Source organism: Urocitellus parryii, chromosome 3, assembly GCF_045843805.1.
Source record: "Urocitellus parryii isolate mUroPar1 chromosome 3, mUroPar1.hap1, whole genome shotgun sequence".
NCBI classification, from domain to species: Eukaryota; Metazoa; Chordata; class Mammalia; order Rodentia; family Sciuridae; genus Urocitellus; species Urocitellus parryii.
In genome coordinates this window covers 5,567,045-5,590,916 of record NC_135533.1, presented here as the reverse complement: position 1 = coordinate 5,590,916, position 23,872 = coordinate 5,567,045, and the positions used below count along the sequence as shown (strand labels likewise).

The window sequence follows — 23,872 nt, the reverse complement described above, 5'->3', positions numbered from 1 at the left end:
CAAAGGGAGAAGGTTAGGTGGGCTAGCACATGGGTGGATCCAGGGACCCTGCTAGTGCCCATCTTGAGGAGCCAGCAAGAGGAGGAAGGCTTATTGGAAAAGAATCAAACCACACAGCTACATCCCCAGCCCTTTTATTTTTATTTTGAGACAGGGCCTCGCTAAATTGCTGAGGCTGGTCTCGAACTTGCAGTCCTCCTGTGTCAGCCTTCCAAATTGCTGAGATTACAGGTGTGCACCACCACTGCCAGCTTGGCCTGGAGACTTTTAATGCACATCCAGGCTAGAGGGTGCTTGGAGAGGAGTGGCCCACTTGCTGTCTTCATCAGATGTCACTTGGATGTGTGATTTGTCTGCCCCTTTCAGGTGGGGATTGAAGCATCCACCCCTGCCTGTGGAGAGGGACATTCTGTTGACAGGGCTACCTGGCTGGCCTGAGTTCAAAGCGCCCCCTGCAGGCTGTGGCATGTGCTTCATGCTTTCCAAGGCAGTGCACACCTGGAAGGAGAGGTTTCCCTTCCCTGGGCCCCTCTCTTGCCTCCTACCCATCCCCTTCCCCCAAGCCCTGTGGCTGTCCCCAGAAACCAGGACTCACCTAGTAGAGCACATCCTCAAAGTCAAGCTGCAGGTAGCGGAGCAGGCGGGGTGGCAGTGGAAGGCGGGGCAGGGCATGGGGCAGGCAGCCTGCCAGGTGCGCACGTAGCGCGCAGCGGCTCAGGTGCTGCAGTGACCGGGGCTGCCTCACCAGGGCGAAGAGGGAAGAGTAGAAGTGCTGGTGCTTCTGAGGACAGGAGGAGGGACTCAGCCAGGGCAGCCTTGGACAGGTGGCACCCACTTCTAACAGGGACAGCTGTCCTATAGATACCCACCTCTTTGAACTAACTGGGATAGGAGGGGACCTCTGGGTGACTTCTTGGGGACCAACAAGGTTGCCCTTTAGGGGTGGGAGTCTCTTGGGGCCAGGCTGAGTGATTCTGGCTAAAGGGTCCTGGAATCTGACCTTCAGAGTTTCAGGAGGCACCAGGCCCATGGCCTCCTCGGGAAGCTGCAGGACACTGTAGGTGTTCATCAGGACCTCGATGGTCCGTGGGGACGTGCACCAGCGCTCCAGGACCTGGAGGAGGCAGGGAAGGTCAGGTACCCATCAGTCTGTGCAGGATGGCCAAGAGCTCTTGTGGGTTATATGTTATTCCCCGAAAAGATATATTGAAGTCCTAACTCCTGGTACCCATGAATGTGACCTTATTTGGAAATAGGGTCTTTCTAATGTAACCAAGTTAAAATGAGATCATTAGGATAGAAAGGAAAACAGAGGCACAGACATTCACAGAAAAGACCACTTGACAACCTACGCAGACATAGTGATGTGTCCACAAGCCAAGGAACACCAGGGATTGTGGGCAATCACAGTGTCCCCACCAGAACCTCCAGACCCTTCTGGGGACTGTGTGGGAATGGATCTGTTGCTTTGAACCACCTGGTTCTTACAACAGTCCCAGGAAACTAACACAACACTTATTTCTTTCATTTAGGGGGTGTGTTGGGGATCGAACCCCGGACTTCTGTACATGCTAAGTGCATGTTCTACCACTGAGCTGCTACTCCAGCCTGTCAGCTAATGTGTTTTTTGGGGGAGAGGGTGCTGGGGATTGAACCCTGCCAGGGGCCTTAACCACTGAGCAACATCCCTGGCCCTTTTTTATATATTTTTAAATTAGAGACAAGTTCTTGCTGAGTTGCCTAGGACCTTGCTAAATTGCTGAGGCTGGCTTTGAACTTGCGATCCTCCTGCTTCAGCCTCCCAAGCCACTAGGATTATAGGCATGTGCCACCGTGCTCAGCTGTCAGCTAACATTTCTACTGTACGTAGTTTATGCCAGATATTTAGCATGTAGCATGTATGAACTCTTAATTCTTATTCCTAAAAGGCATGGACTGTTATTGTCCCCATTGTACACAAAGGGAAACTGAGGCATAGAGAAGTTAAGCCTCTTCCCCAAATTGTTTCAGCAGTCCAAGCCTGGCACGTGACTCCTTGCCTCCGCCTACTACAGCATCCTGCTGTCCTGCCTGCCTCTACAGGGCTCTGTGCTGGATTTTCTGCTTGCTAGAAGGGAGTCCCTAGGTGGAGTTCCTATCTAGGTGAAAAGGTTAGTCCTGTAAAAAATAGAGTCTCTCTGGTGTCCAGTGAAGGCCAGAGGCAGCTATGAGAGGAGGCAGCAATGGAGGGCTTGGTAGGGATAGAGTTGGAGCCAGATTCATGCTTTCAATTCCTCTTTAGGAAAATATTCACGGAGGGCCTACTCTGCCCACCCCTGGGGTCCCGCAGTGAGGAGGAGAAGCAGGGTCCTGTGGTCTGCAAGCTCCATTGCAGAGCCAAGGCCATCAACATTGTTTGCAGCTCACAGGCCTAGGGTGTGGCGAAAAATAAGTAGGATCAGGAGCTGAGCATGGTCAGGGAAAGCACTGTCCCACATGGGGTGGTCTCCACAGTGGTGGCCTGGAGCCAGGAGGAGGCAAGGAAGACTTGCAGTGGGAGCAGCCCAGGGAGGGAGCCTCCGTGTGCTCCGATGGACAGCCACAGCCTAACATGCACAGGTGCCACGATGGCCACCCTGAGTGCCCACTCCTGCACATACCTCGTGCACATCCCATGTGTGTCGCATGCAACATGAGGGGCCTGGACAGCCCTGCCTTCCAGGGGCCCTGGCGGATGGTGGGAACAGGTAGAAGGCCCAGGCTTGACTAGGGCACGGGGACCCCCAGAGCACACAACTTACACACTCGGGCCCGCTGCTTCTTGCCCTGATTCTGGGAAGTGTCTACCAGAGCTGCCCTGGCCGAGTCTGTCTGGGACAGGCCTCTTCATTTCAGTCTCCAGTGAGGAAGGGGCATGTCTGCCCGAGATGTCCACCCTGTGGTAAAGCCTGTCTATCCACACACCAGGCTTCCCAGAACTGCCCATCCCAAGGCCCACTCCTCCAGGAAGCCCAGGCTGCCACTCCCACCTGCACTGCTGCTGTGCCCAGCGATCCTTCTGTTAGGGGATGCCTAGCGGCTCACCAAGCGCCCCCACACGCATCCCCTCCCTTTCAGACGATGGTTGCTAACAAGTACTGAGGCGGTGTGCCTGGCTCCAGAGCCTGCTCTGTCAGTGCCACCAGCTTCAGAGGTTATTGGAGGACTGAGGGACCCAGTCCACAGGTGGCATAACTTTGAACAGTGTCTGATGTGTGCTGTCCCCCACTGGTCCCTACTATGCTCCTATGGCTTTCCGTCTCTGCTCAGTAGAGGATGCATGTCCTGCCAGAAACTTGGGGTCCAGAGGATTTCAGTAACTTGCCTACGGTCACAAGAACAGCGTCAAAGCCAGAACCAGATTCAGGTCCCCTCAGTGCCAAGTCCAGTAAGGTGGCTCCTGGAGAGCTGGTGAGGCTGGCATGTCACACGGATGGGCCCCAGCGTCTTCCTCGTGGGAAGGCAGGAAGCCCAGCCAAGACTGGAGGGCTTTCAGATCACAGGAAAAGGACACATGGGGCCCTTTGCTCTGCTGGCCCCTGGGCTCCCCGAGACAGGCTGCAGGGCAGGGCAGAGCCGCGGGCAGGCGCGGGGCCCCGGGAATCTGTCTGCTGTGCCAAGTCCTCCTCCTGCCCCGCCTGGCAGGGAAATCATTAGCTGTCAGAGCCGGCGTCAGATTACAGGGAATTGCTCCTCTCCTAATTATCTGGTGTTAATAGGAGATTAATTAGTGTTAATTGTTGATTTTCTTGTATTTTCCCAAAGGGGAGACCAATCTGCCGAACTCTCGGGCTGTTTAATTATTTGGTCTTGCTTAGGAATCCAGACAGATGCTTCTAGGTTTGTGAGCAAAGGGGAGAGGCGGGGACAGTAGGGTGGGCCCAGGAAGGGGCGGGGCGGGGTGGGACCAGCCCCTAAGCAGGGCCAGAGGGGACCTGCCAACCCTCCCAGAAGGCCTGACCCAGCTGCTGTGACAACAGGAGTCCTTCCCTGCCCTCCATGACAGTAGCCCCCATGGGCGGGACACTACAGGGGACAAGGTCCCTGGCCGGGGAATCTGCCCTGCAGTTCACGTCTTCAGGTTGAACCCACTCCGGGGAAATTAGTGCAAAGTAAGATATAAACCAAAAAATGACAGTGAAGGGCATTTTCAAAGGTGCAGGGTGATTGAACCTCAGGAAATGGGCTCAGGCTCTGCCCTGGGAGGGGTCTCGCCTGTGCCCACTGTCTGTCTCTCTCAGCTGATACCGCTGGTACTCTGAGCTCCCCAAATGCTCTTCCAGCAGTTCATGGCCCTGAGGAAGACCTTTCACCTTCTATGCTGCCCACATCAGTCTTGACTCATTCAGTCTTTTTTTTTTTTTTTTCCATTTTGAAACAGGGTCTTGCTAAGTTGCTGAGTCTGGCCTTCAACTTGGGAGCCTCCTGTCTCAGCCTCCTGAATCTCTGGGACTACAATTGTTCACCACCATGCCTGGCTTTGATTTAGTCTTGTTGGATCTTTTATAATCCTTCTGCATTCAGTCCACCTTCGCCATACACGTGCACACACAAACTCTGGACACAGGTACACACACACCCTGCATGTAGGTGCACATGAATACACATGTGTGCTCACAAACACGCTTCCTGTTTTGAGCCCTGGCTTTTACCTCTATTAGGGTTTTGCTTCCTTGTTGAATGAAAGAAAGGGCTAACCCATGTGCCCTGGGTTCCAGGCTGCATTGCAAAACAAGCTGGCAAGCGGTCTAGGTCTCCCGTCCCCTCACATCATGGCCCTCTCCATGCCTTCAGCCCCCGTACCTTGGGGAGGGCTCCTGGCCAGACTCGGACAGCGCCGTGGTTGAGTAGAGCCCGCACCACTTGCTCAGGGCTCTGGGCCAGGGCTGTAGCTGGACCCTGCAGAGCACAGTGCAGGGCTGTGTGTCCCCCATAGTCCATGGCGTTGGCACTGACACCACGGGACAGGAGCAGCTCTACAACAGCCGCGTGGCCATGGCGACAGGCCAGGTGCAGAGGGCGCTGTTTGTCCCGGTCGGCAGCATCCGCATCTGCCCCTGCTGACAGCAGTAAACGGCACAGCTGGAAACAGCGGGTAGTGGTGGCCTCGGCATCGGCAGGAGACTGGCAGCGGATGTCACAGGCAGCCAACAGTGGTGTCCAGCCCTCGGCATTGCGGGCATCCGGGCACGCACCCCGTCTTAGAAGCAGGTCTGCCAGTTCCACATGGCCAAGTCGGGCTGCCACGTGCAAAGGGGTCTCCTCCTCCTCTTCAGACCGGCCATCCACTTGTGCACCAAAGCGCAGGAGCAGCTCCGCACACCTAGGAAGAGCGAGATGGCGGGGAGGGAAGCGGGTCTGTAACAGAGCAGGGGGCCCTGGCTGGCTCCTGGCTCTGTCCTGCCTGTCACTCACTGGCAGGACCCACAGTGGCCATTTTGAAAGCCCAGGACTTCCTGCAGGCATTGTCCACTAACCCTGTGGGAATAAAAGCCACCAGCAGTCCTCGCGTGGTTGGAGCAGCACCCTTCCAAGGGCCTTGCCACGGTCCCTGGGTGGTCTCTCATGAATGTCATGTCACAGAGGAGGAAACTGAGTCTCTGAAGGTTTGAGGACCTCATGCGAATTCACCCAGCTCGTCAGGGGCACAGATGGCATTCAGGGCCAGGACAAGCAGAGCAAGATTCTGTGGGCTGGGAACGGAGGACAAAGCGGGGGTGCAGGGCCTGGTGGTGAACCCAAACAGCAATGGGAACACAAATAACAATAGGGACAAAAAACCCAACAAAACTAAAATTGACCAGCAAGAGTTGTTCTAAGAGGGTGCCCAGGAAAGATTGCACTGTAGAAACACAGGGAGTCCCAGTAACATGCACCCAAATTCAAAGCTGCCTCTTTGGGCTCAGTTTAGAATGCAGGGTTGGGGGTAATACTACTCATCCCTGATGAGGTGCTGTGAGCGGCATGAGACGGTGCCTGAAAGGTGTTCTCATACAAGTCCGCACGGCAGCATTGGGTGGGGGAAGTGGGCAGTATTGATGGTGACAGGGTCAGGGGGCTCAGTCTATTACCTTGGCTACCATTCTGTTTGTTCAAAACGTTCCATAATAATTTTTGAAATACATTTGTTTCAAGAAAGGAAGGGGTGATTATCATTGGGTGTGCTTGCAGGGAGACTGGGCTGAAACACAGCCAGAACTAAAAATGTGGGTTACCGAGAGCTATGGGCCCACCGTGGCAGCCACCAGCCATGTGCTGTGGAGCACGTGCAACATGGTAGTCCAAGTGCCAGTGTGCTGTGTTGACGACACACCACTCCTAAGGACTCTGTCCACAAAAAGATTGTGAAATGTTTATATTGATGATGTGTTGAAATTACAACATTTTGGGTATGCTAAATAAAATACATTAACATTAATCTCATCTGTTTCACAGATATTCATATGTCCATGTTCATAGCAGCATTATTCATGATGTGGCAGCGGCACAAGTGTCCAGGTGAGAGGATGAACAAAATGTGGTATTAACATGTAATGGAATATTATTCAGCTTTAATAATGAAGGAAATTGAGGCATGCTTCCACATGGATGAGCCTGAGGCTAAGTGCAAGAAGCCAGTTGCGAAAGGATGAATGATACACAATCCCACTTATATGAGGTCTCTAGACAGTAGAATTGTGGTTGCCAGGGCCTGGGGAGAGGGGTCATGTTTAATAGGGACAGACAGAGCTTCCGTTTTGCAAGATGGAAAGAGTTCTGTGGGTGGGTGGTGTGGTGGTTGCATAGCGATGTGAATGTACTCAGGCCACTGAACTTTAAAATGGTAAATTTTGTGATATATGTATTTTACCGTAATTTAAGAAATAAATGTCATCTGTTTCACTTTCAATTGTTGATGGGACTACTAGAAAAATCCAAATTGTATATATGGCTCACATTAGATTTTTTGGGGGGGCAGGGGTACTGGGGATGGAACCCAGAGGCGCTTTACTACCTAGCCACATCCCCGGCCCTTTTCTATATATATATTTTTAATTTATAGTTGTAGATGGACAGCATGCCTTTATTTGTTTAGTTTTTTACGTGGTGCTAAGGATCAAACCCAGTGCCTCACACATGCTAGGCAAGTGCTCTGCCACTGAGCTCAGCTACAGCCCCCTATTTTTTATTTTAAAGCAAGGCCTCACTAAGTTGCTTATGGCCTAAGTTACTGAGGCTGGTCTTGAACTCATGATCCTTCCACCTCCACCTCCTGAGTTGCTGGGATTATAGGTGTGCACCACCATACCCAGCCCAAGCAGGGATAATGTGGTGTCTTTCGGGGGGCAAGATGCAAAATCTGGCAGGTATGCAGTCAGCCAAGAGGGGGCTCCACTGCACGTAGAGTTAGTCCTCAGGTTGGTCTAGGCTCCTTCTGCCCAGATTCTACATTCATTAAAAAATTACAAGTGGGGAACTCATTCTTCTACATTCCTTATACATAGGCCATAATTATTTAGGTCGTTGCAAAGGAATATTTCTTAGAGTAAATAGCACAGAGACATGGGTGTATCCATGTTTCTTGTGAGTTGAGTTAGTGACAGTCCCTTAAGCTCATTTATCAGAGAGTGTCCTGCCAATGGGATTCTAAACCTGCTAGTTGAAAGCCAGACCCTCAGGGACCACAGCAGTCCCTAACTAGGACTTCTGTCTCCCCAACCTCTCTGGATCATGGGACAACAAGCTTCCTGAGTGCAGGAACATGACTCAGCTGCTGTTCCAGTGTCTGAAACAGGGGATAAGCTCAGAAAATATCAAAACTTTATAGCAAAACCATCTCTCCATAATGGATTTGGACAATTTCCCCAGTGCAGGCCACATAGCTGGGCCACAGCCACAGCCCTCTGCTGACCCTGGGGAACCAGAAAACTGTCCCAAGTCCAAGATACTGCAGACTCAAGGGCCAGTGGCTGGCTGTCTTGGGCACTGATTGCATCCTGGCCTCCACCAGCCCAACTCCTCCAGCCCAGCCCCCAGAGCATGGCAGCCCCTCACCTGCCCCCTACCTTCCCTGGGAAGATCTCCTTGCCTCCCCTAAGAGTGAACCCAGGGTTGGGGTGAGGGGTCACTCACTGAAGGGTACCAGCCCCACGGCAGAGATGCAAGGGGCGTTTCCCATCCTGGTCAGGGATATTGGGGTCAGCTCCTGCCACCAGCAGCACGTGGACACAGGCAGTGTGACCTGCAGCACAGGCCTCATGCAGGGCAGTGCGGCCCCCGGGGGCGCTGTCTGGCTTCGCCCTCCGCCTCAGCAGCAGCTGCAGAACTTCCGTGTGGCCACGGCTGGCTGCCACATGCAGCGGGGTGGTCAGCTCCTCTTCATACGTTAGAGACCAGAGTCCTAGGGAGAGAGGGACAAAACCTCGGATCCTGAGTGACAGCAAAGAGGTGCCAGCCAAGGGGGTGGCACTGGCAGAAGGGGATGCAGGAGCCCGAGCTCCGTTACAGCCTCCCCTCTCCCACTCAGACCCCCCATGCTGAGCCCCATACTCAGAGCGCGGATGTTGAAGCGGAAATCCCTCCATCGCTCTGGGTCGCTGGTGTCAAAGACGGAATCAGGAGCCAGGCTGGTACTGGAGTCTGCCAGGACGCGGGAGACAGAGCCCACGTCCCCAGCCAGCACTGCCTGCCAGAAGGCGAGGGCAGGTCCTGAGGCCGTGCGGGTGACAATGGGTCCCGGGCCAGACTGGGTGTGCTCCTCGGACCCTCTGCTGGGCTTCTCCACCAGCCTGGCACAGAGGGTGTGTCTGTCACTGGGGGGGTCTCCCTGCCCCCTGCACTCTTCTGGGGACCAGCTCATGAGCACATAGGAAGGGAAAGGGGGTGGGAGAAGCAGAGGTAGAGGACACAGGCAGAGAGAGGTTGAAAGGAGGCAGAGGGCCCCCTCTGTCCCCAGCCGGAGCCTGACCCAGCCACGAGGTCCAGCAGGAGCTATTCTGGGCTCCACATGACTTCTCTCCTGGGCCAAGATTTAGGTTGTTGGGCAAGTTTTGGGGTGGGGAGCAGCAGCTAGGGGCTTCTCTTCCTCAGGCCTTGGGAGCTCTGTGCCTCGGTCAGCCAGCCAGCCCTGGGTCTCAGGCCTCCCCCAGCAGCCTCTCACCCCTCTGGTGGCTGCTCCAGCGAGGCTCGGCGGCCCGGCTCTCCAGCAGCAGGTCTGCTGTACTGTGTGGGGGGAACAGGTCCTGCAGCCTCGCCAGGTCCCCGGTGTAGAGGGCATTCTGGAGAGCCATGTCCCGGCACAGCAGGGATGATGACCAAGGGGTTTCCCAGGCCCGGCAGGCAGGGGCCGAGGGGAGGCACCCCAGATGGTGTCCCCGGAGGGGAGGAGAGCTCCTTCCCCTAGGCATGGCTGGTTTCTGGGAGAAGGAGCCAAAGCAACAGGACTCGGGGCGACACTGCTGGTGGACTGGGTGGGTGGCGCTGGGCCCTGGCCAGGCCAGCCAGTGTGGGCGGAGCCAGGGAGCATGCAGGGGCCAGCCATAAATAGCCCCCAGCTGTCCCCATTGACAATGCCCAGATGGAACTCCCAGGCTGGGAGCTGGAGTTAGGGAGGAACCGGGGAGGGGGTGGGAGTGGAGCTTCAGTTCCCCAGGGCTGGGTGACAACAGGGTTGATATCCATGAAGTCTGGCATCTCCAAGACACAGAACAGCCCAGGGAAGAGGAGCCATTTGCCTAAGCCCCACAGATAACTGGTGGCAGGGCTGGAACCCACCTGCTTTACATGCCAGCCTTGCACTGCCTGTTCTCTGGCCCAGACGGAGGCAGGGACCCCTGTTACTCCTGTTCCTCAAAAGTCACTCATGAGTCCTGAAAGTTCCACTCCCAAATCCAAGGGAAGGAACTCAGTGGTGACAAGCAGCAGAGATGCCCCAAGTGTGAGGCACTCCTCCAGGGCTCTCTGGAAGACAGCATCTGCCCAGGGGCGGGGCTCAGCCCACAGGCAGCAACAGAAGTCTGCTGCCCACCCCAGGTGCTGGTCCCCCATACACATCTGCCACATTGAGAAGTGATGGGGCTTTCTGGTCCTCAGGGACACGGCTGTCCTGGCTCCCCAGAGTTCCCCACCCGGCCCACTACTTTCTTTTTCTTACTTATTGTGAATCTTCCTTCTCCCTCTCTTTCCCGGTTTCCTTCCTAGTTTTTGTCCCTTAAGGACATTAAGGAGCCAGAGAGCTGGGAGCCAGCACAGAAAAATGACAGAGATGAAGACATGGGGTGGTGGCCCAGGGCAGGCTGCGAACAGGATCCGGAAGCCAGAGCAGAGAGATGGAAGGAGCCAGGGAGCAGGTTCAGTGGGAGCTGGGAGAGGAGGCTGGTGGAGGAGGCCGGCCTTGGGCAGGACAGACAGAGGAGGGAAGACACAGAGATGGACAGACAAGAGAGCTCATTCCCAGCCACCTGGCATTTATACCCCTGTCCCTTCACACCCGGGGAACTGCCCAGTCCCCACCCCCATCTCAGGCCTCCTCAGGCCTCAATTATCACTTCCTTTTCTTCTCCTTTGCCAGCTTGGCCTCCTCGGCCTCCTGGTCCTTCATAAATTTCAAACTCTTCTTGCCCAGTGGGGTTTTGAAGTACCACTCCTGGGTTGGCAGGAGAGGAGGGTGTGAGTCCACTGGCCCTGACCCTCGGTTCTCCTGTCCCCACCCCTCCCCTTCTTAGGGGTCCTGTTTCCTCAACAGCCTTTTCTCCTGTCCTCTGGGGTCTGGGAATATTGTTAGAACCAGGGCTTTCCATGCTCCCCACCAAATACTCCAGCTCACAGTGTAGCCATTCTCCCTCCAGGCCTCTTGCCAAGACCAGCCTGCCCTTGGGGGGTGGGTACTAGAAGCAGGTGGCAGCTGGTGCCAGAACCAACCAAGGTAGCCACCCTCAAGTAAACCAGATGAGGGGGTCCTGCCCACAGACACCTAGCCCTTGGTCCTCCCTGGGGTCTTCTGTTCCCCTCTCAGCTGAAGTCCATGTTCATTTAACCTGACCATCTTCTGGCATTTAGGGGAGCAAAGGGAGGACCCCAAGGCGTGCGGCGAAGGACTGATTCTAGGTGGCATTTCTGGCCCCCAGCCCCTGCCTGCCACCTCACCTTCAGGGACTCTTCCTCCTCCCTGTACACTGGATCTAGCTTCGCCAGATGGCCCAAGAACTCTGAGGCCACCAGGGGCCTCTTGGACAGTTGCAGGAGCCGCCGTTCATTCAGCACCGAGTGGGTGGCTTGGAAAATGTGACCGGTCGTATAGCCATCGGACACCTTGGCTAGGGCACTGATGTCCAGGCTCTGGGTCACCTGAGCTCCCCGGGCTTCTATCATGTGCTTCCAGAGCACTGCAGGCAGTAGGAGGGGACGGGCTGTGAGGGGCAGGGGCATCAGGGTGGCCAGCCAGGCCTCACAGCCTCCACCTGGGTCTGGAAGGAGCTGCGTCTCTGGAAAGCACTGCCTCTTCCCCAGGAAGGTCTGGGACCCAGAGTGGTAGGGACTGTCCTCTCTGATGAACACCAGGAAATGGGGACTCTCAAGAACAGAAGGGACGTGCCTGTGTCCCTGGGGCTGAAGCCAGGACCAGGATGTGGAGCTGCTTGCTTAGCAGCCCTCTGGATCTGACATGGGGCTGCTGAGGGTGGGATCGTAGTGGCCATGGGGTGAAGGGAAGAGGTGTGGGGACCCTGGCAGGGGCAGTGTTAACTGGACTCCTTCTCTGGCCCATCTCCCTAGGCCCTGGCCTCACCGTAGCGAGAAGCATAATCCGGCCGTGGCACCAGGAGGATCCGCTCATACATCCGGCACAGCCCCTTTATCTCAGCCAGCTGTGGCCGGTCTGTGGTCCCTATGAGCATCACGCGGTCTCCGGGATTCAGCAGCCGCAAGGCCTTGGTGAGGTCCTTCTTTATTCGCTTTGGTTCCATCTGCTCCGGGAAGAGAGGGGGGTGGGGTCGGCAGGGTGGCTGGGCCTGCAGGGCCCAGTGTTCTCAGAGCACATGCCCTTATCCTCCTGTCAGTGGGGCAGGGAGAGGCTGTCCCTCCTGCTTCAAGACAGGGAGAAGAGGCGCGAGGAGGGCAGGGGGCCGCCCAGGTGGTGGTGGCGGGGTCTGCAGGGCCTGTCCTCACAGCCCTTCTTGCCTGTGCTTCCTCACCTTCCTCTCTTCCTTGGGGATCTTCTTATAGAAAGTCTTCTCAGCATCTCCAATCCAGATCACAGAGGGCTGTAGGAGCCGGGCCACCTGGACAGAGGATAGGAATCACACGAAAGACTCCCTGGGGAAGGGTCACATGCCCACCTGGTTGTGCAACAGGATCAGGGCTGATTCTGTGCAGGGACTGACCTTGGTGCGCCACGCTTTGCCCGTCCTTCCTGCTAGTGCTTTGCACACACATCCATCCACACCACAACTCCACGGTGGGGCAGGGGCTACGTCTGAGGGGCTACGTCTGAGGCCTCGTCTTCCTGTGCCACCTCCCGCCTCCTCCCCCCTTTACCACAGGAGTTCAGGGGGAACCCCAGCTCCTATCAGGGGTTGGAAGGGAGACCTCACCAGTTCAGTGGTGTTTTTGAACCCCCCCAAATAGGCAGATGGGTAACCCTCAAAGCATAAAGCCACCCTGCTCTGTGGCCCCAAGTCTGAAAACTAGAAACACAAAATTCAGGGGCTCCGGACCTTGAAGACCATGTGAATCATCAACTGTGCCCCGCTCTTGCCAGGATATTTGCCCTGAAGGTTGCTGGGTGACAGGTCAAACAGGTTGGCACCGGTTTCTGTGCACACAGCCTGCACCAGCATCTTCTTCCCCATGCCCGAGGGGCCCACCAGAAGGATGGAGCGGATGAGGGGAGCCATGGAGTGGACATCTGGGGAGCCTGGAGGGGAGGAGAGCCAAGGCAGATGGTGGACTGGTGGAGACCTTGTTAATGCCAGGCGAGGGCCTGGGCTGGGAGGGCGGGGTTCCAGCCAGGGCCGTACTACCATCCCCACACCTGAGCAGCTCCTCCTGGCCTGCAGCCTGGAGAATAGTGAGTGGCTTAGGAATCTCCATGGCAGGAAGCTGTTTTGGGGTCAGGAGGGAGCCCTCCACCCTCTGCCCACACCCTTCACCCTCTGCCCTTCTGTTCTCCATGCCGCCTGGTTCCGTCCCTGGACCGTGTTGGGATGGAATTGAAACATATGTGACAAAATGCTTTAGAAAGGTTCTCCCTGGTTTTTCATTTGGTGTGCAGACTGGCCTTCTAGAAATGGGACTAATATCCTTAGGATTGAGGAAGGAGCTAGCAATGTGGACCCCTGCTGGGGTGGCCCAGGATGGGCCTGGGGAAGGCAGGAGTCCAACATGGACCTGTGGCACCTAGGGAGGGGACGCCCAAACTGGACATGGCCATCACAGCCACCTCCCCTGAACCCCAGCCCCCACCCCGCCTGACCCCACCAACACAGACTCGTCTCTCCCCAGGCCTCTCACCTAGCCGAAGGACGCCATACAAGGCCATGTTCTGTCTTATGTCAAACAGAGAGGGCATGCGCAACTTGTTGGCCAAACACAGAGCAGACCCAAGATAGAGGCAGTCACCTGAGGGGACAGGGTGAGCAGTTTCCCATGGGTCATCCAAGAGAAAGAAGGGCTTGGGAAGGCAAGGCTGTGGACCAGGGCAGGAGCCACCCTGGGAGCAGGCGTGTGGGGTGGGCTCACCAACATAGTCTTTCAACGCCACTGCCACACTCTTCTTTAGAAGGCCAAAAAAGACAAGCTCTTCATACAGCGAGTCCACAGTTCTAGAGGAAGATGGCATGGAGACCCCAAGGACATTGGCAAGCAAGGACCAAGGGAAATGGACAAGTGGGGTGCTGTAGGCACCAGGAGAGGGAGAGGGGGAGATATCAGCAGTGCTCCTGGACAGCTAGAGAGAAGCGGCAGCCCTAGCCACTGTCTTGGGAGAAGGTCCCCCACAGAGGAACATGAGATGGGCCAATGGCCCCAGTGACAACTTTCTCCATCAGTCTCCCAGGCCCAAAGCTCCACCATTTGAAACCCAGTCATCGAAGACTGTCCAGTTCCTGAAACTAAGTTTAAGACCTGAATCCCTTGGGAGGGATGGCTGCCAAGTGTCTCTCAGTGCCCCAGAGAGAGACTGGGGCATGGGGGGGATGTCACGGTGGGGGATGGAGCTAATCGAGGCAAAGTTTGGAGTGAGGATTTAGAATAAGCAGAGCAATGATTATTATCATCTCCACTGACATCTTATTCTGTGTTATCAAAGGTTAAGAACTGAGGTCAGGGGTCCAGGGCAGTGAAGTGACTTCCCCAAGGCCACAGAGCAGCAGAACCAGGACCAGTGGTCAGTCTGCCATCTTGGACCCAGCTCTCTCCACCACCCACAGTGCAAGGAGAGCATAGCAGGGTCTGTTACCTGTCTTGGGTCAGATCTTTTCCCTTCTTCTTCCCAATTTTAGTACCAGGCTTTTTCTGGTTGGAAATAAGCACATAGGCAATTGTCCTTCCCTTCCTCCCCACCCCACATGCCCTCCCCTGACCAGTCCTTATCCCTCCACTGCCTTTGAAGCTTTCAAGGGTCTCTCCTCCTCCTTGTCCACAGCCAGACGCAAGTTCTTCAGCTCCTGACGCATCAGCTCGTCCACCTGGGGACATGGCCAGGAATGTGGCAGGCAGGATGAGTGGGAAAGGGACTGGGGGTGGGGCTGGGGAGTGGGAGCCTCACAAGAGGGGAGGAAGTCCTTATCCATGTCCTGCTCTCTCAGGAGCCTCACTCTCCTGGGCCATCAGTGTGGGGAAGGCCCCAGGGGGAGTTCAAGCCTGAGATCCACCCCTCAAAGTCTGTGGCTGGAGCAGCTGCATGGCCCCTAGGGCTGGGTTTCTTTCTTTCTTTTTTTTTTTTTAAAGAGAGAGTGAGAGAGGGGAGAGAGAGAGAGAGAGAGAGAGAGAGAGAGAGAGAGAGAGAGAATTTTTTTAGTATTTATTTTTTAGTTCTCGGCAGACACACCATCTACACCATCTTTGTATGTGGTGCTGAGGATCCAACCTGGGCCGCACGCATGCCAGGCGAGTGCACTACCGCTTGAGCCACATCCCCAGCCCCATAGGGCTGGGTTTCTATGTGGGCCACCACCCATCTTGCTCTGGGCTGGTTGAAGATGATGTGCCCCATGCTCCCAAAGCCCTAGTGGGTGGGCACAGTGTTCATAGGTTGTCAGCAGTGATTGGTGGCCTGGTCCATCCCCAGCTCAGAACCCTTTCGCTGACTCCATACTGCATCAGGAGCCCAGGAAGAATGGGGACAAGAGGGCCTCAGGAAGGTGGGGATGTCATGGCAGCTGGAGGGAAGCAGGCTCAACAGGTCACTGGGGTACGGCGCAGAGGCACTGGGGAGGCTAGCAAACAGGAAAGGAGGGAAGAGGAGTCGCATGGGGAGCATGGGTACAGCACCAGCACCTGAATCCGGATCTCCAGCTCCACTTCCTTCCTCTTTTCCTTCCGGAGGGTCTCAGAGTCAAAGTTCTGGTCTGGGTGTTTGCTCTCAGGTCGGTTCTGCCACAGATCTGACCCAGAAAATGGAGAGATGCGCGAAGGCAGGAGTCCCAGTATACACAGGCGAGTGTATATGCACACACAGCACACAGGCATGCACTGGCCCCTGCAGGTCCCTCTGTTCCCACCTAGCCATTTGGCATTCCTTCTGCCCAGACCTTGACCCCAAGGCCAGTGACCACAGGATTCAGATCCAAACCATAACAACCCTACCCAGGGACCAGCCCACCCCTTTCTGGCTTCCCGTTATCCTGCAGCCGCCCCAGCCACACCCACACTGGCACCTCATGTACACATGGCAGATGCCCACTTTCCCGTGATCAAGGCTGGAGCTTGTCAGCTTTTGGCTGCTCACTTTTGTACTCCTTGTGTCCAGCACCAATGATGGGTATAAATTTGGATGGCAACATTTTCAGCATCCTATCAGCTTCCTGGAATAGAAGGAGCCTTGACCTCGACCCCATCACCTTCACCCATCACAAATGGCCTGATTCTTCCTGGCACCAGCCTTCTGACACCAGTTCCCAGACTTGGTTCCTCCGTGCCCACCTGCCCTGTGTTCGAGGACACATCTTACCACCCTGGCCTTTTTCTCCTTCTCTTTCTTCTTATTCTTCTCTGGTGTAGGCTGTTCTGTTTCCTTTTTCTTATTCTTCTCTTGCTCCTTCTTTTTGCTCTCCTGAGTCTGAATCTCCAGTTCTAGTTTCACCTGCAGCCAACGACAAAAGCATTTTGGAGACCAAGGGGATTTTATAGGAGTGAGGAAGCTATGGTCTGAGACTGGGGTGAACCTGAGAGTCCCAGGGAAACTGCTGCGGTTGATGGCTGAACACGGAGAGACTGCAGTGGGGTCCAGGAGGAAAAGGGCACTGAGGGAGGGCTCAGACCTGGGCCCTGGGGATCTGGAGCCGCAGTGCTCTCACCAGACTGTTTCCTCTCCAGGCCATGACTGCCTTCTCCAACCCCATGCAGTCCCTTCTTTCCTCTGGCCACACTTGCCTCCATTGTGGCTGACCCCACTCCAATCCACTGCCACTCTCTACTTTTTTTAACCTCAAGCTCTGCCTGCCAGAGAAAACCTCCTGTCCCCACCTCCAGGGTACCTGCTCTGGAGTCTTGTCTGCAAAGATCAGGTAGGATCCTCCTAGAGACTCCTCTGGATAATCAGGGAACCGACCAGTAAGGGCACTGAATGGACATAAGATGGTTGGAGAGATCGATGGGAAGTTGGACAGATGGATGGTACTTGGACAGATGGGCAGGTGACATAACTGATGACATAACGGCTGGATGAGTGGGTGAGTGAATGGCTAGATGGATGGATAGGTGAATGGGTGGACAGAGACAGGGATGGGTGAATGGATGGAGGGATAGAGAGAAGGGTAGAGAAGGACAAAGGACCAGGAAGATGGGCGAAAGAGGGAAGGAATGGATAGTTCCATATTGGAAAGCCTGGTCTGCTCTGCGGACATTCACGATGCTTTTAATTGTCTTATCCTATCATTTTCTCTTCCCACAGGGAAATGAAGTCAGGTGTAGAGATGGTTCTATTCACTGGGGGCTCCAGGTTTAAACCGAGAGTGACAGCAGGATGCTGGGGCGGGGATAGAGGGAGAAAGGGCCAATCTGGGCTACAGGAGGGAAGGGGGGGGGGAGGATGAGGCTGGAGTCACTCCAGGGACCCAAGGGAGGAGAGAGAATGAAGGATTGAAGCCTGGGTCACCAGGGGCTGTGGACACTGACTGGCACTCAATAAACCACTGTCGGATTTGGTCCTTCATTTTCTCCTTCAGGTCAGGCCCTTCCACCTCTCTGAGAGCCTGGTGGGTCTTCTCCATGGCCAGCTGAAACTGCTCCTCCTTTTCCACCTGGCGCAACCTCCGCGTTTCCTCCCTGAGTTTGGCCCGGGACATGATTCGAAAGCGCTCCGCCTGGTTGGTGGAGGGGAGCTGGGGGAAGGGGAGAGAAAGGCCCGGGGGCTCAGGAGCAGGCGTGGGAGGACCCAGCTTCTGGCCTGGATGGAGCTCGGTCCTCAGGCACACACCTGCCCCCGACTCCCTCCGCACCCGCACGCACGCGCACACACCCACGCGGAACGGCGGGTATGCCTGCATCAGGAGAAATTGTGTTTGGAGCCGAAATTCGTCTGTAAATTACTCTGATAATGAGTTTGCTGGATGCATCCGCTGCCCCCCTGCCCAGTCCCCCAGCACACCCTCCCCCCGGGCCGCCCCAGCCCCCGTGTGCGCCCCGCCCGGCGGCCGGGTTGGCAGCCGCTCTCACAGCCACTTTCCCGCCTCATTGGCTCCCAAATGTATTTTAAATATCACTCTGCGCAGAGACAATTACTGAAAACGCTGAGCTCACACTGTTGATGGGCCCGGGCGGCCAGGCTCATTCCTCACCCACTGCCGTGAGGTGCCCCCCAACCCTCTCCCCACCCAGGCAGACCCCTGCCGCCTTCCGCCTGCTCTCCCTCCTGGGGGTCCAGCTCTCCAGCCCCCAACAGGTCTCTGACCTCCACTCCCACATAGCGGCCCTGCGGTGGCCTCCCATCCCACCAAGACACCGCAAGCTCCACCCTGCGGAGCCCTCCCATCCTATCCTCTGGCCCCCAGTGCCAGCCGCTCTGCTCTCCGGAGTGGACTCTCAGCCCTGGCAGGGCCTGTCTTTCTGAGGTCAGCAGAGACTAGCTGAATGAGGGGGCTGTTGGGGAGCAGAGGACAGATTGGGGACTGCTCCCGGCCAAACACAGGCACTGCACCACCCTTCCCAGCATCCACGCTCACACTGTGCACCCGGGGAGTCTGCCCCTTGCCAGCCACCCCCACCCCGCGAGGTCCACAGTCACACATTTCTAGTCCACCCAGCCAGTCCTCCTTAGAGCCAGTAGGGAGCTTGTGGCCTGAATGCCCTGGTTTGGGGTGTGCTCCTCCCTGACTTGGCCCCTGTTGGTTCACCAAAGCTGCGACAGGGCTGAGGCAGCATTGTATGGTACTCCCAGGGGCCGCACAACCTCCTCGCTGTGCGGGGTCCACCCAGGCAGCCTCCCCTTCTAGCTGGGCAGAGATTCCAAGTGCAGGACGCTCTGAGCTACTACCTCCACCACTGAGGTTGTTCTGGAAGGGGGAGGGCTGTGAGGAGACAGGCTTGGCGCTTTTCCTGTCTCATACTTCTTTCTCTGCAGGATGTCCTGCCAGCCTGAGTGCAAGGCAGGCAGGTGGCCTGGGGCTGAAGAGGCTGAGCCGAGGCAGGGGGCAGGGGATGGAGACAAGAGTGGGGCCACTGCCCTGGCCAGCCTGGCTCACCATGCCGATGAACTCCATCTCTGCGAGCCGGTCCTGCTGGGTGCGTTTCCTCTGCTGATAGCCTTTCCATACCTAGGGGTGGCGACAGGAGGCACAACCCATGTTTCAGGGACAGGGCTCAGGCCTGGGAGGAGCAACAGCCTCTTTGGCAGAGGAGGTCAGGCTGGGGGCTGAGGCAGTACTGGGAGGTGTGTCCTCCGCAGGAATAGCCCCGAATAGTGTGGTTTCCAAGGCATCCCCTCCTCTTCCTCATCTTTACCCTAATCTGTGGCTTCTTTTGAGGGGTGGGTGAAGATCAGGCACCACCTCCTCCAGGGAGCCTTCCCCTCTGTCCCTTCTTAGAATTCCCGTAGCAGTTGGAATAAAGACTTGGTTCCACCCAGGGACACAGGCACCAGTGCTGTGGGCCCAAGGGAGCTCCCCTGCTAATCCCATTGTTTCTACCCTAGGGAACCTGTCCAGGGACAAAACATGACCTCTTCCAGGCCTAAGTACAGCACTGGCCCAGTCCTTTTCTCAGTTGCCCGGCCACTGAGGACAGATGAGTGCTAGTGGATGGGAGGTGGGGTGAGAGGCAGAGGGAAGCCAGGCCAGCGCCCAGTCTGTGCCTTCTGTTCTCATAAGCACCTCATGAGCAGGGTCTGGCTCCTGCCTTTCTTTTCTGGCCTTGGTCCTCCTGCTCCTGTGACCAACACAGGACAGCCCACAGTAATTGAATGCTTTACATATTTTTTGTTTTATTTGTGCACCAGACAATACCAAGAACAGGATGCAATATTTCTGTGCATCTGATGTGTGGCAACAGGGACTAAATGACTGGCACAGGGAGCAGGAGTCAGTCTCTGAGGACCATTCTCCTTCTCAAAAGATGTGCTCCCTTGAGCCCTGCATTAAGGCCCTCCTCTCCATACAGCCAGACACTGGTACAGCCCTGAACGCACCAGGGCTCAGTTGGGATGCTCCACATACTGGGAAGTAACACAGACCTCTGTCCCCTCTGGGGGCAGACAAGCCTTCACAGAGTGGTCATTTGCTGTTGGTTTGCTTTTAAGTTTTGATAAGAAGGGTTTCTCCTTTCTAGTAGTAGGCTAGGAGACAGAAATTTGTGAGGCACTGGGCATGAGGGAGAGCTTGCATCCTGGGTGGGATTTGAGAGAGAAAATGGACGAGGAGGTTGATTTGAAGGCGAAAGAAGACCCAGCCCCATGTCTCCGTGGGTTTGTGGAAGGAAAAGCTGGCAGGAAGCTTGGAATAAATACTTGGTTCCACCCAGGGACACAGGCACCAGGCAGGGCCTCAGAAGAGCAGTGGCTGAAGGGACAGAGCAGTCCCTTCCTGCACTGGAATTTCCCTCGGGCCCCTACAGTCTCTGGTCCATCTGTGTTAAAAGCATTTTGGGGAATAGTGGGAGAGGCCAGGTCCACAGTTTGGGGTACCCAAGGCTGACCTGGAGAGGTGCGGAGTGGTTGTCCAGAGAGGAGAGGCATGGCCACCTTGGGGAAAACTCGGGGTCGGCCTGGGCCTTCTGAGCTAGCTGGGGTTAGGGTGTGGTTGTGCTATTTTGATGTTGAAATAAAGGTGGCCCCAGGAGGCGCAGAGATTCAGGATGCTCAGGTCACATTAGTTGTCAATCTTGAATTTTTCCTATTTCCCCCAACCTCAATTGCCAGGAGGTGCAGGATACATTTTAATATTTATTCTTTTTTTTTTAAAGAGAGAGTGAGAGAGAGAAAGAGAGAGAGAATTTTTAATATTTATTTTTTAGTTCTCGGCGGACACAACATCTTTTGTTGGTATGTGGTGCTGAGGATCGAACCCGGGCCGCACGCATGCCAGGTGAGCGCGCTACTGCTTGAGCCACATCCCCAGCCCTTAATATTTATTCTTAAAACTTTCTTAGAACGATCATTAATCAATTCTACTACTTTATATGGATCTCTCTCTCTTTTTTTTTTTTTTTTGGTGCTGGGTATTGAACCCAGGGATGATCAACCCATGAGCTATATTCCCAGTATTTTTAATTTTTTATTTTGAGACAGAGTCTTACTAAGATGCCCAGGCCAGCCTTGAACTTGGAATCCTTTCCTGCCTTGGCCTCTCAAGTCACTGAAATTACTGGTGTGCCCCACTGTGCCCAGCTCCTAATTGTCATTAAAGTGATCCTTCTGTTTCTGGGTCTCCAATGGCATCCCACTCCAAATGCTTTGTAGGATAGAGATGTAGACTAAATCATAAACAAACAAGACACATGCTTACTGTCTGATTAGGGTCCCTGGTTTAGGATCTAACCGTGGGGCAAGAGAATCCAGGCAGCTGCATTCTTGTGATCAACCAGTAGCTTGGCAGGCTTCCTGGAGGAGATGACTGCCCTGGCTCTCCTCCTGGGTACCCATGGTTACCTTCTGTATAATGACAGCACTCTGGTCCTGAGTGAACCTCGGATGCCCTTCCTCCCGAATCTTCCGATCCCGCTCCTCCTCTCTCTGGATCTCTCGCATGAAGGTGGCTCTGAGGCGGCCTTGCCTGGCTCGCTCAGAAGTTTGTATTAGAATTATGGCGTCAGTCCGGTTGATTCCTGTGAAGGTCTGGCCAGAGCAGGGGCAAAAGAGCAGGAGCACATGAGGGAGAGCTTGTATCCTGAGTGGCAGCGAGAGACCAGCCTCCAAAGGAGGCACTGGGGCATCTGGGTGCCCAAGTCCTGCCCTGGTTTGGGAAGATAAGGGAGCACTAGAGTAGCCTTGGAGGAGAAGGCCAAGGCAACTCTGAGCTGTGACTAGTCCAGGCAAGACCTCTATTCCAGGAGGGGGGTGGGGGTGCGTCTGGGAGGGTGTCTCCACCACTTGCCTCCGTGGGGTGCTCTGGCTCCATTCTGGACAGGATCTCAGCCAGGATCAGCTTGCGCTCCTTCATGGCCGCAGACTGCTCCAGCTGGAAGTATTTGGGGATTGGAACCTCCAAGTCTGCCTTTGGGGCAAGATGTGGGGAGGAGGGTCAGGAATCACAAGTCCAGGCCATTGGGCCAAACTGTTGCCGTTCCAGCAGCTTAGCCATTCTCTGCAGTATTTGCCTCCCTCCTGGAGCTGGAGTGGGAAACTTCTAGGTTGTGGGTGAATTCCCCCCCCAGGGTTGTCCCTTTCTTGCCCTGTCCCTATCTGGATAGAGTTGAATTCTGGAGGATCACAATAGGTGGCAGTGGTCCCAAACCTGACTGTGCCTCAAAAGCAACTGTAAAGACAATGTGCAGATTCCTATGTCCTCCCCAGACTCCCACAGCAGAATGGCAAGACCTGGGGAATCTGCATTTTGTTCATGTCCACGCCAGTAGTTGGTTAAGGCAAGTTTCATATTGACCTTAGGGTAGGCTTGGAGGCCCTGCAGTAGCTTTCTGCTCTAGGAAACCCCTTCTAGAACTTTCCCATGTGCTCAGATCACCTGGGAGGAATGTGAAGAGGCAGGTGCAGATTTAGTGGCTCTGGGTGCTGGTGGACATTCTGCATTTCCAACCACCTCCTAGGCAATGTCCATGGACCACATTTTGAGAAGCCAGGCTCTAGAGGACCTTATCACCTATCCCCTGTAGTTCATGGGTCTTCCCAGCTGCACTGGTGGCTGGGGCCTTATTCTCCATGCATCCCCAGTTCCTGAAGCTCTTCCCCTCAGGCCAAACCCATCCTCTGATCTGCCTGGCTCTCCTGTCTTTGCAGATGTCTCAACACCAGTGGTATGTCAAGGCCAGCCCCCACCTCCCACCTAGCCTGAGGTGGCAGTGCACGCACTGGGGTCAGCTTGAGATCCTGTAGCACGCGGTCCAGGCAGTGGGTCTCACATAGGTCAACACGAACCAGCTCATCCTTGATCTCCAGCACACGACCTGCCACGCCATCCAGCAGCCGCCGCAGCAACCGGCGCTTCTGTGGCTGAACCATCTGGTCATAGATGGTGTCGAAACGGCGCAGCAGCCCCAGGTAGTACAGGTAGAACACTGAGAGTCTATACTGGAAGGACTGCCGGTCCCGGTTGGGCACAGCTTCCAGCAGGGGCTGCTCTTGGTCCAGCAGCTCCTGAAGGGTCACATGGGAGGCCTCCCAGAGGCGCTGGTAAGTTCTGCAGAGAAGTAGGACATGCTGTGCTCTGAACCATGGAGAGTGGGCAGGGGATGCGGGGACCCAAGCTGTGAGTTTGGGAGGGATGTGAACTTGGGGTTCCAGAAGGAGTGATATTCCTTAAGGTACCAAAGTGGACTTCAGAGAAGTAATTGTCTGGTAGGAGTAAGTAGGCACCCGCTTGGCTTAAAGAGGCATGGGTTTGGGGGGCTCTAGGTCTCCAATGGATAACAAGGAGAGAAGTGTGGGTGTAGCTGTAGGAGTTGGGGGAGGAGGCAGCCTGTGGTGGGGTTCCTGTAAGGAAAAGGAAAGGGCATTTGGAGTTTAGGGAGTATGGATACCTCCAGATGAGGGCCCAGCCAATCCATGCAGCAGTGATCTGGGATGATGGGTGGGGGGTAAGGGAGAGAGATGAGGGTAGAGAAGAGTCCCTTTTCCAGGCCAGAACCTGGTGCTGGAAGGAATAGTCCAAGGGAAGTCTGAAGACCAAAAGCTGTCCACTGGCAGAAGCAGCCAGGGAGCCATGCAAACGGCCAGGGCCCACGCAGGGCTGGCCAGCACCAGAGCCCTCCCTGCCCTGCCTCTCACAGCCAGCAGGGTGCTCTGCCCCTTGCTCTCCCCACCCTGCCAGCCTCCTTCTTCCCTCACTCACCCCTCAGACATAGTACCCACTCCTCACACTGTTTTGAGCTGGCCGTGGAACTCAAAGAACCTCTGTGGTTTCCCTAAAGTCGGGGGCAGAACGGCCTAGTGTTAAGAGTTCTGACCCATTGTTGTGCCAATGTTCTAAGGCTGAGGGGAGGGATTGGGAGTGCAGGATTGGCTGTCTCCCTAGGCGGACATCCCTGAAATGGCCGTGCTGAAGTGGGCAGG

The 23,872-nt window shown here is 55.5% G+C and overlaps 2 protein-coding genes across 3 annotated transcripts; both read right to left on the bottom strand.

The window, feature by feature from the left end:
- Window positions 1–118: 118 nt before the first annotated feature.
- Asb10 (ankyrin repeat and SOCS box containing 10) lies at window positions 119–9,445 on the bottom strand. Of its 2 annotated transcripts, none has more exons than XM_026379806.2 (6): window positions 9,158–9,445; window positions 8,131–8,398; window positions 4,822–5,341; window positions 1,001–1,114; window positions 596–781; window positions 119–392 (listed from the first exon to the last, which is right to left on the bottom strand). In XM_026379806.2, the coding sequence occupies exons 1-5, from the start codon at window positions 9,402–9,404 to the stop codon at window positions 596–598; spliced, it is 1,335 nt and encodes a 444-aa protein (XP_026235591.1). In that variant the 5' UTR covers window positions 9,405–9,445; the 3' UTR covers window positions 119–392. The 2 variants fall into 2 exon arrangements, with proteins under 2 accessions (XP_026235591.1, XP_026235589.1); XM_026379804.2 differs by lacking the exon at window positions 9,158–9,445 and adding an exon at window positions 8,548–9,140.
- Window positions 9,446–10,540: 1,095 nt separating this feature from the next.
- Window positions 10,541–23,662, bottom strand: Drc11l (dynein regulatory complex subunit 11 like). Its single transcript, XM_026379823.1, has 19 exons — window positions 23,652–23,662; window positions 22,673–23,000; window positions 21,741–21,860; window positions 21,296–21,481; window positions 18,897–18,968; window positions 17,332–17,537; window positions 16,692–16,776; window positions 16,159–16,297; window positions 15,944–16,015; window positions 15,493–15,599; window positions 14,598–14,681; window positions 14,453–14,508; window positions 13,735–13,817; window positions 13,507–13,614; window positions 12,711–12,910; window positions 12,189–12,275; window positions 11,783–11,960; window positions 11,143–11,381; window positions 10,541–10,642 (listed from the first exon to the last, which is right to left on the bottom strand). The coding sequence occupies exons 1-19, from the start codon at window positions 23,660–23,662 to the stop codon at window positions 10,541–10,543; spliced, it is 2,463 nt and encodes an 820-aa protein (XP_026235608.1).
- Between the last annotated feature and the right edge of the window lie 210 nt (window positions 23,663–23,872).

Excerpts from the sequence above, each read along its gene's own strand:
- Drc11l (XM_026379823.1), bottom strand. Across the intron at positions 15,600-15,943 it reads TGGACACAAGGAGTACAAAA|ATCTGTGGCAGAACCGACCT; the intron begins GTGAGCAGCCAA and ends TTTCTGGGTCAG. Across the intron at positions 14,682-15,492 it reads AGCTGGAGATCCGGATTCAG|GTGGACGAGCTGATGCGTCA; the intron begins GTGCTGGTGCTG and ends CCATGTCCCCAG.
- Asb10 (XM_026379804.2), bottom strand. The coding sequence starts at position 8,857 with ATGAGCTGGTCCCCAGAAGAGTGCAGGGGGCAGGGAGACCCCCCCAGT. Across the intron at positions 8,399-8,547 it reads CTTCAACATCCGCGCTCTGA|GACTCTGGTCTCTAACGTAT; the intron begins GTATGGGGCTCA and ends CTCTCTCCCTAG. Across the intron at positions 5,342-8,130 it reads CGTGGGGCTGGTACCCTTCA|GTGTGCGGAGCTGCTCCTGC; the intron begins GTGAGTGACCCC and ends CGCTCTTCCTAG.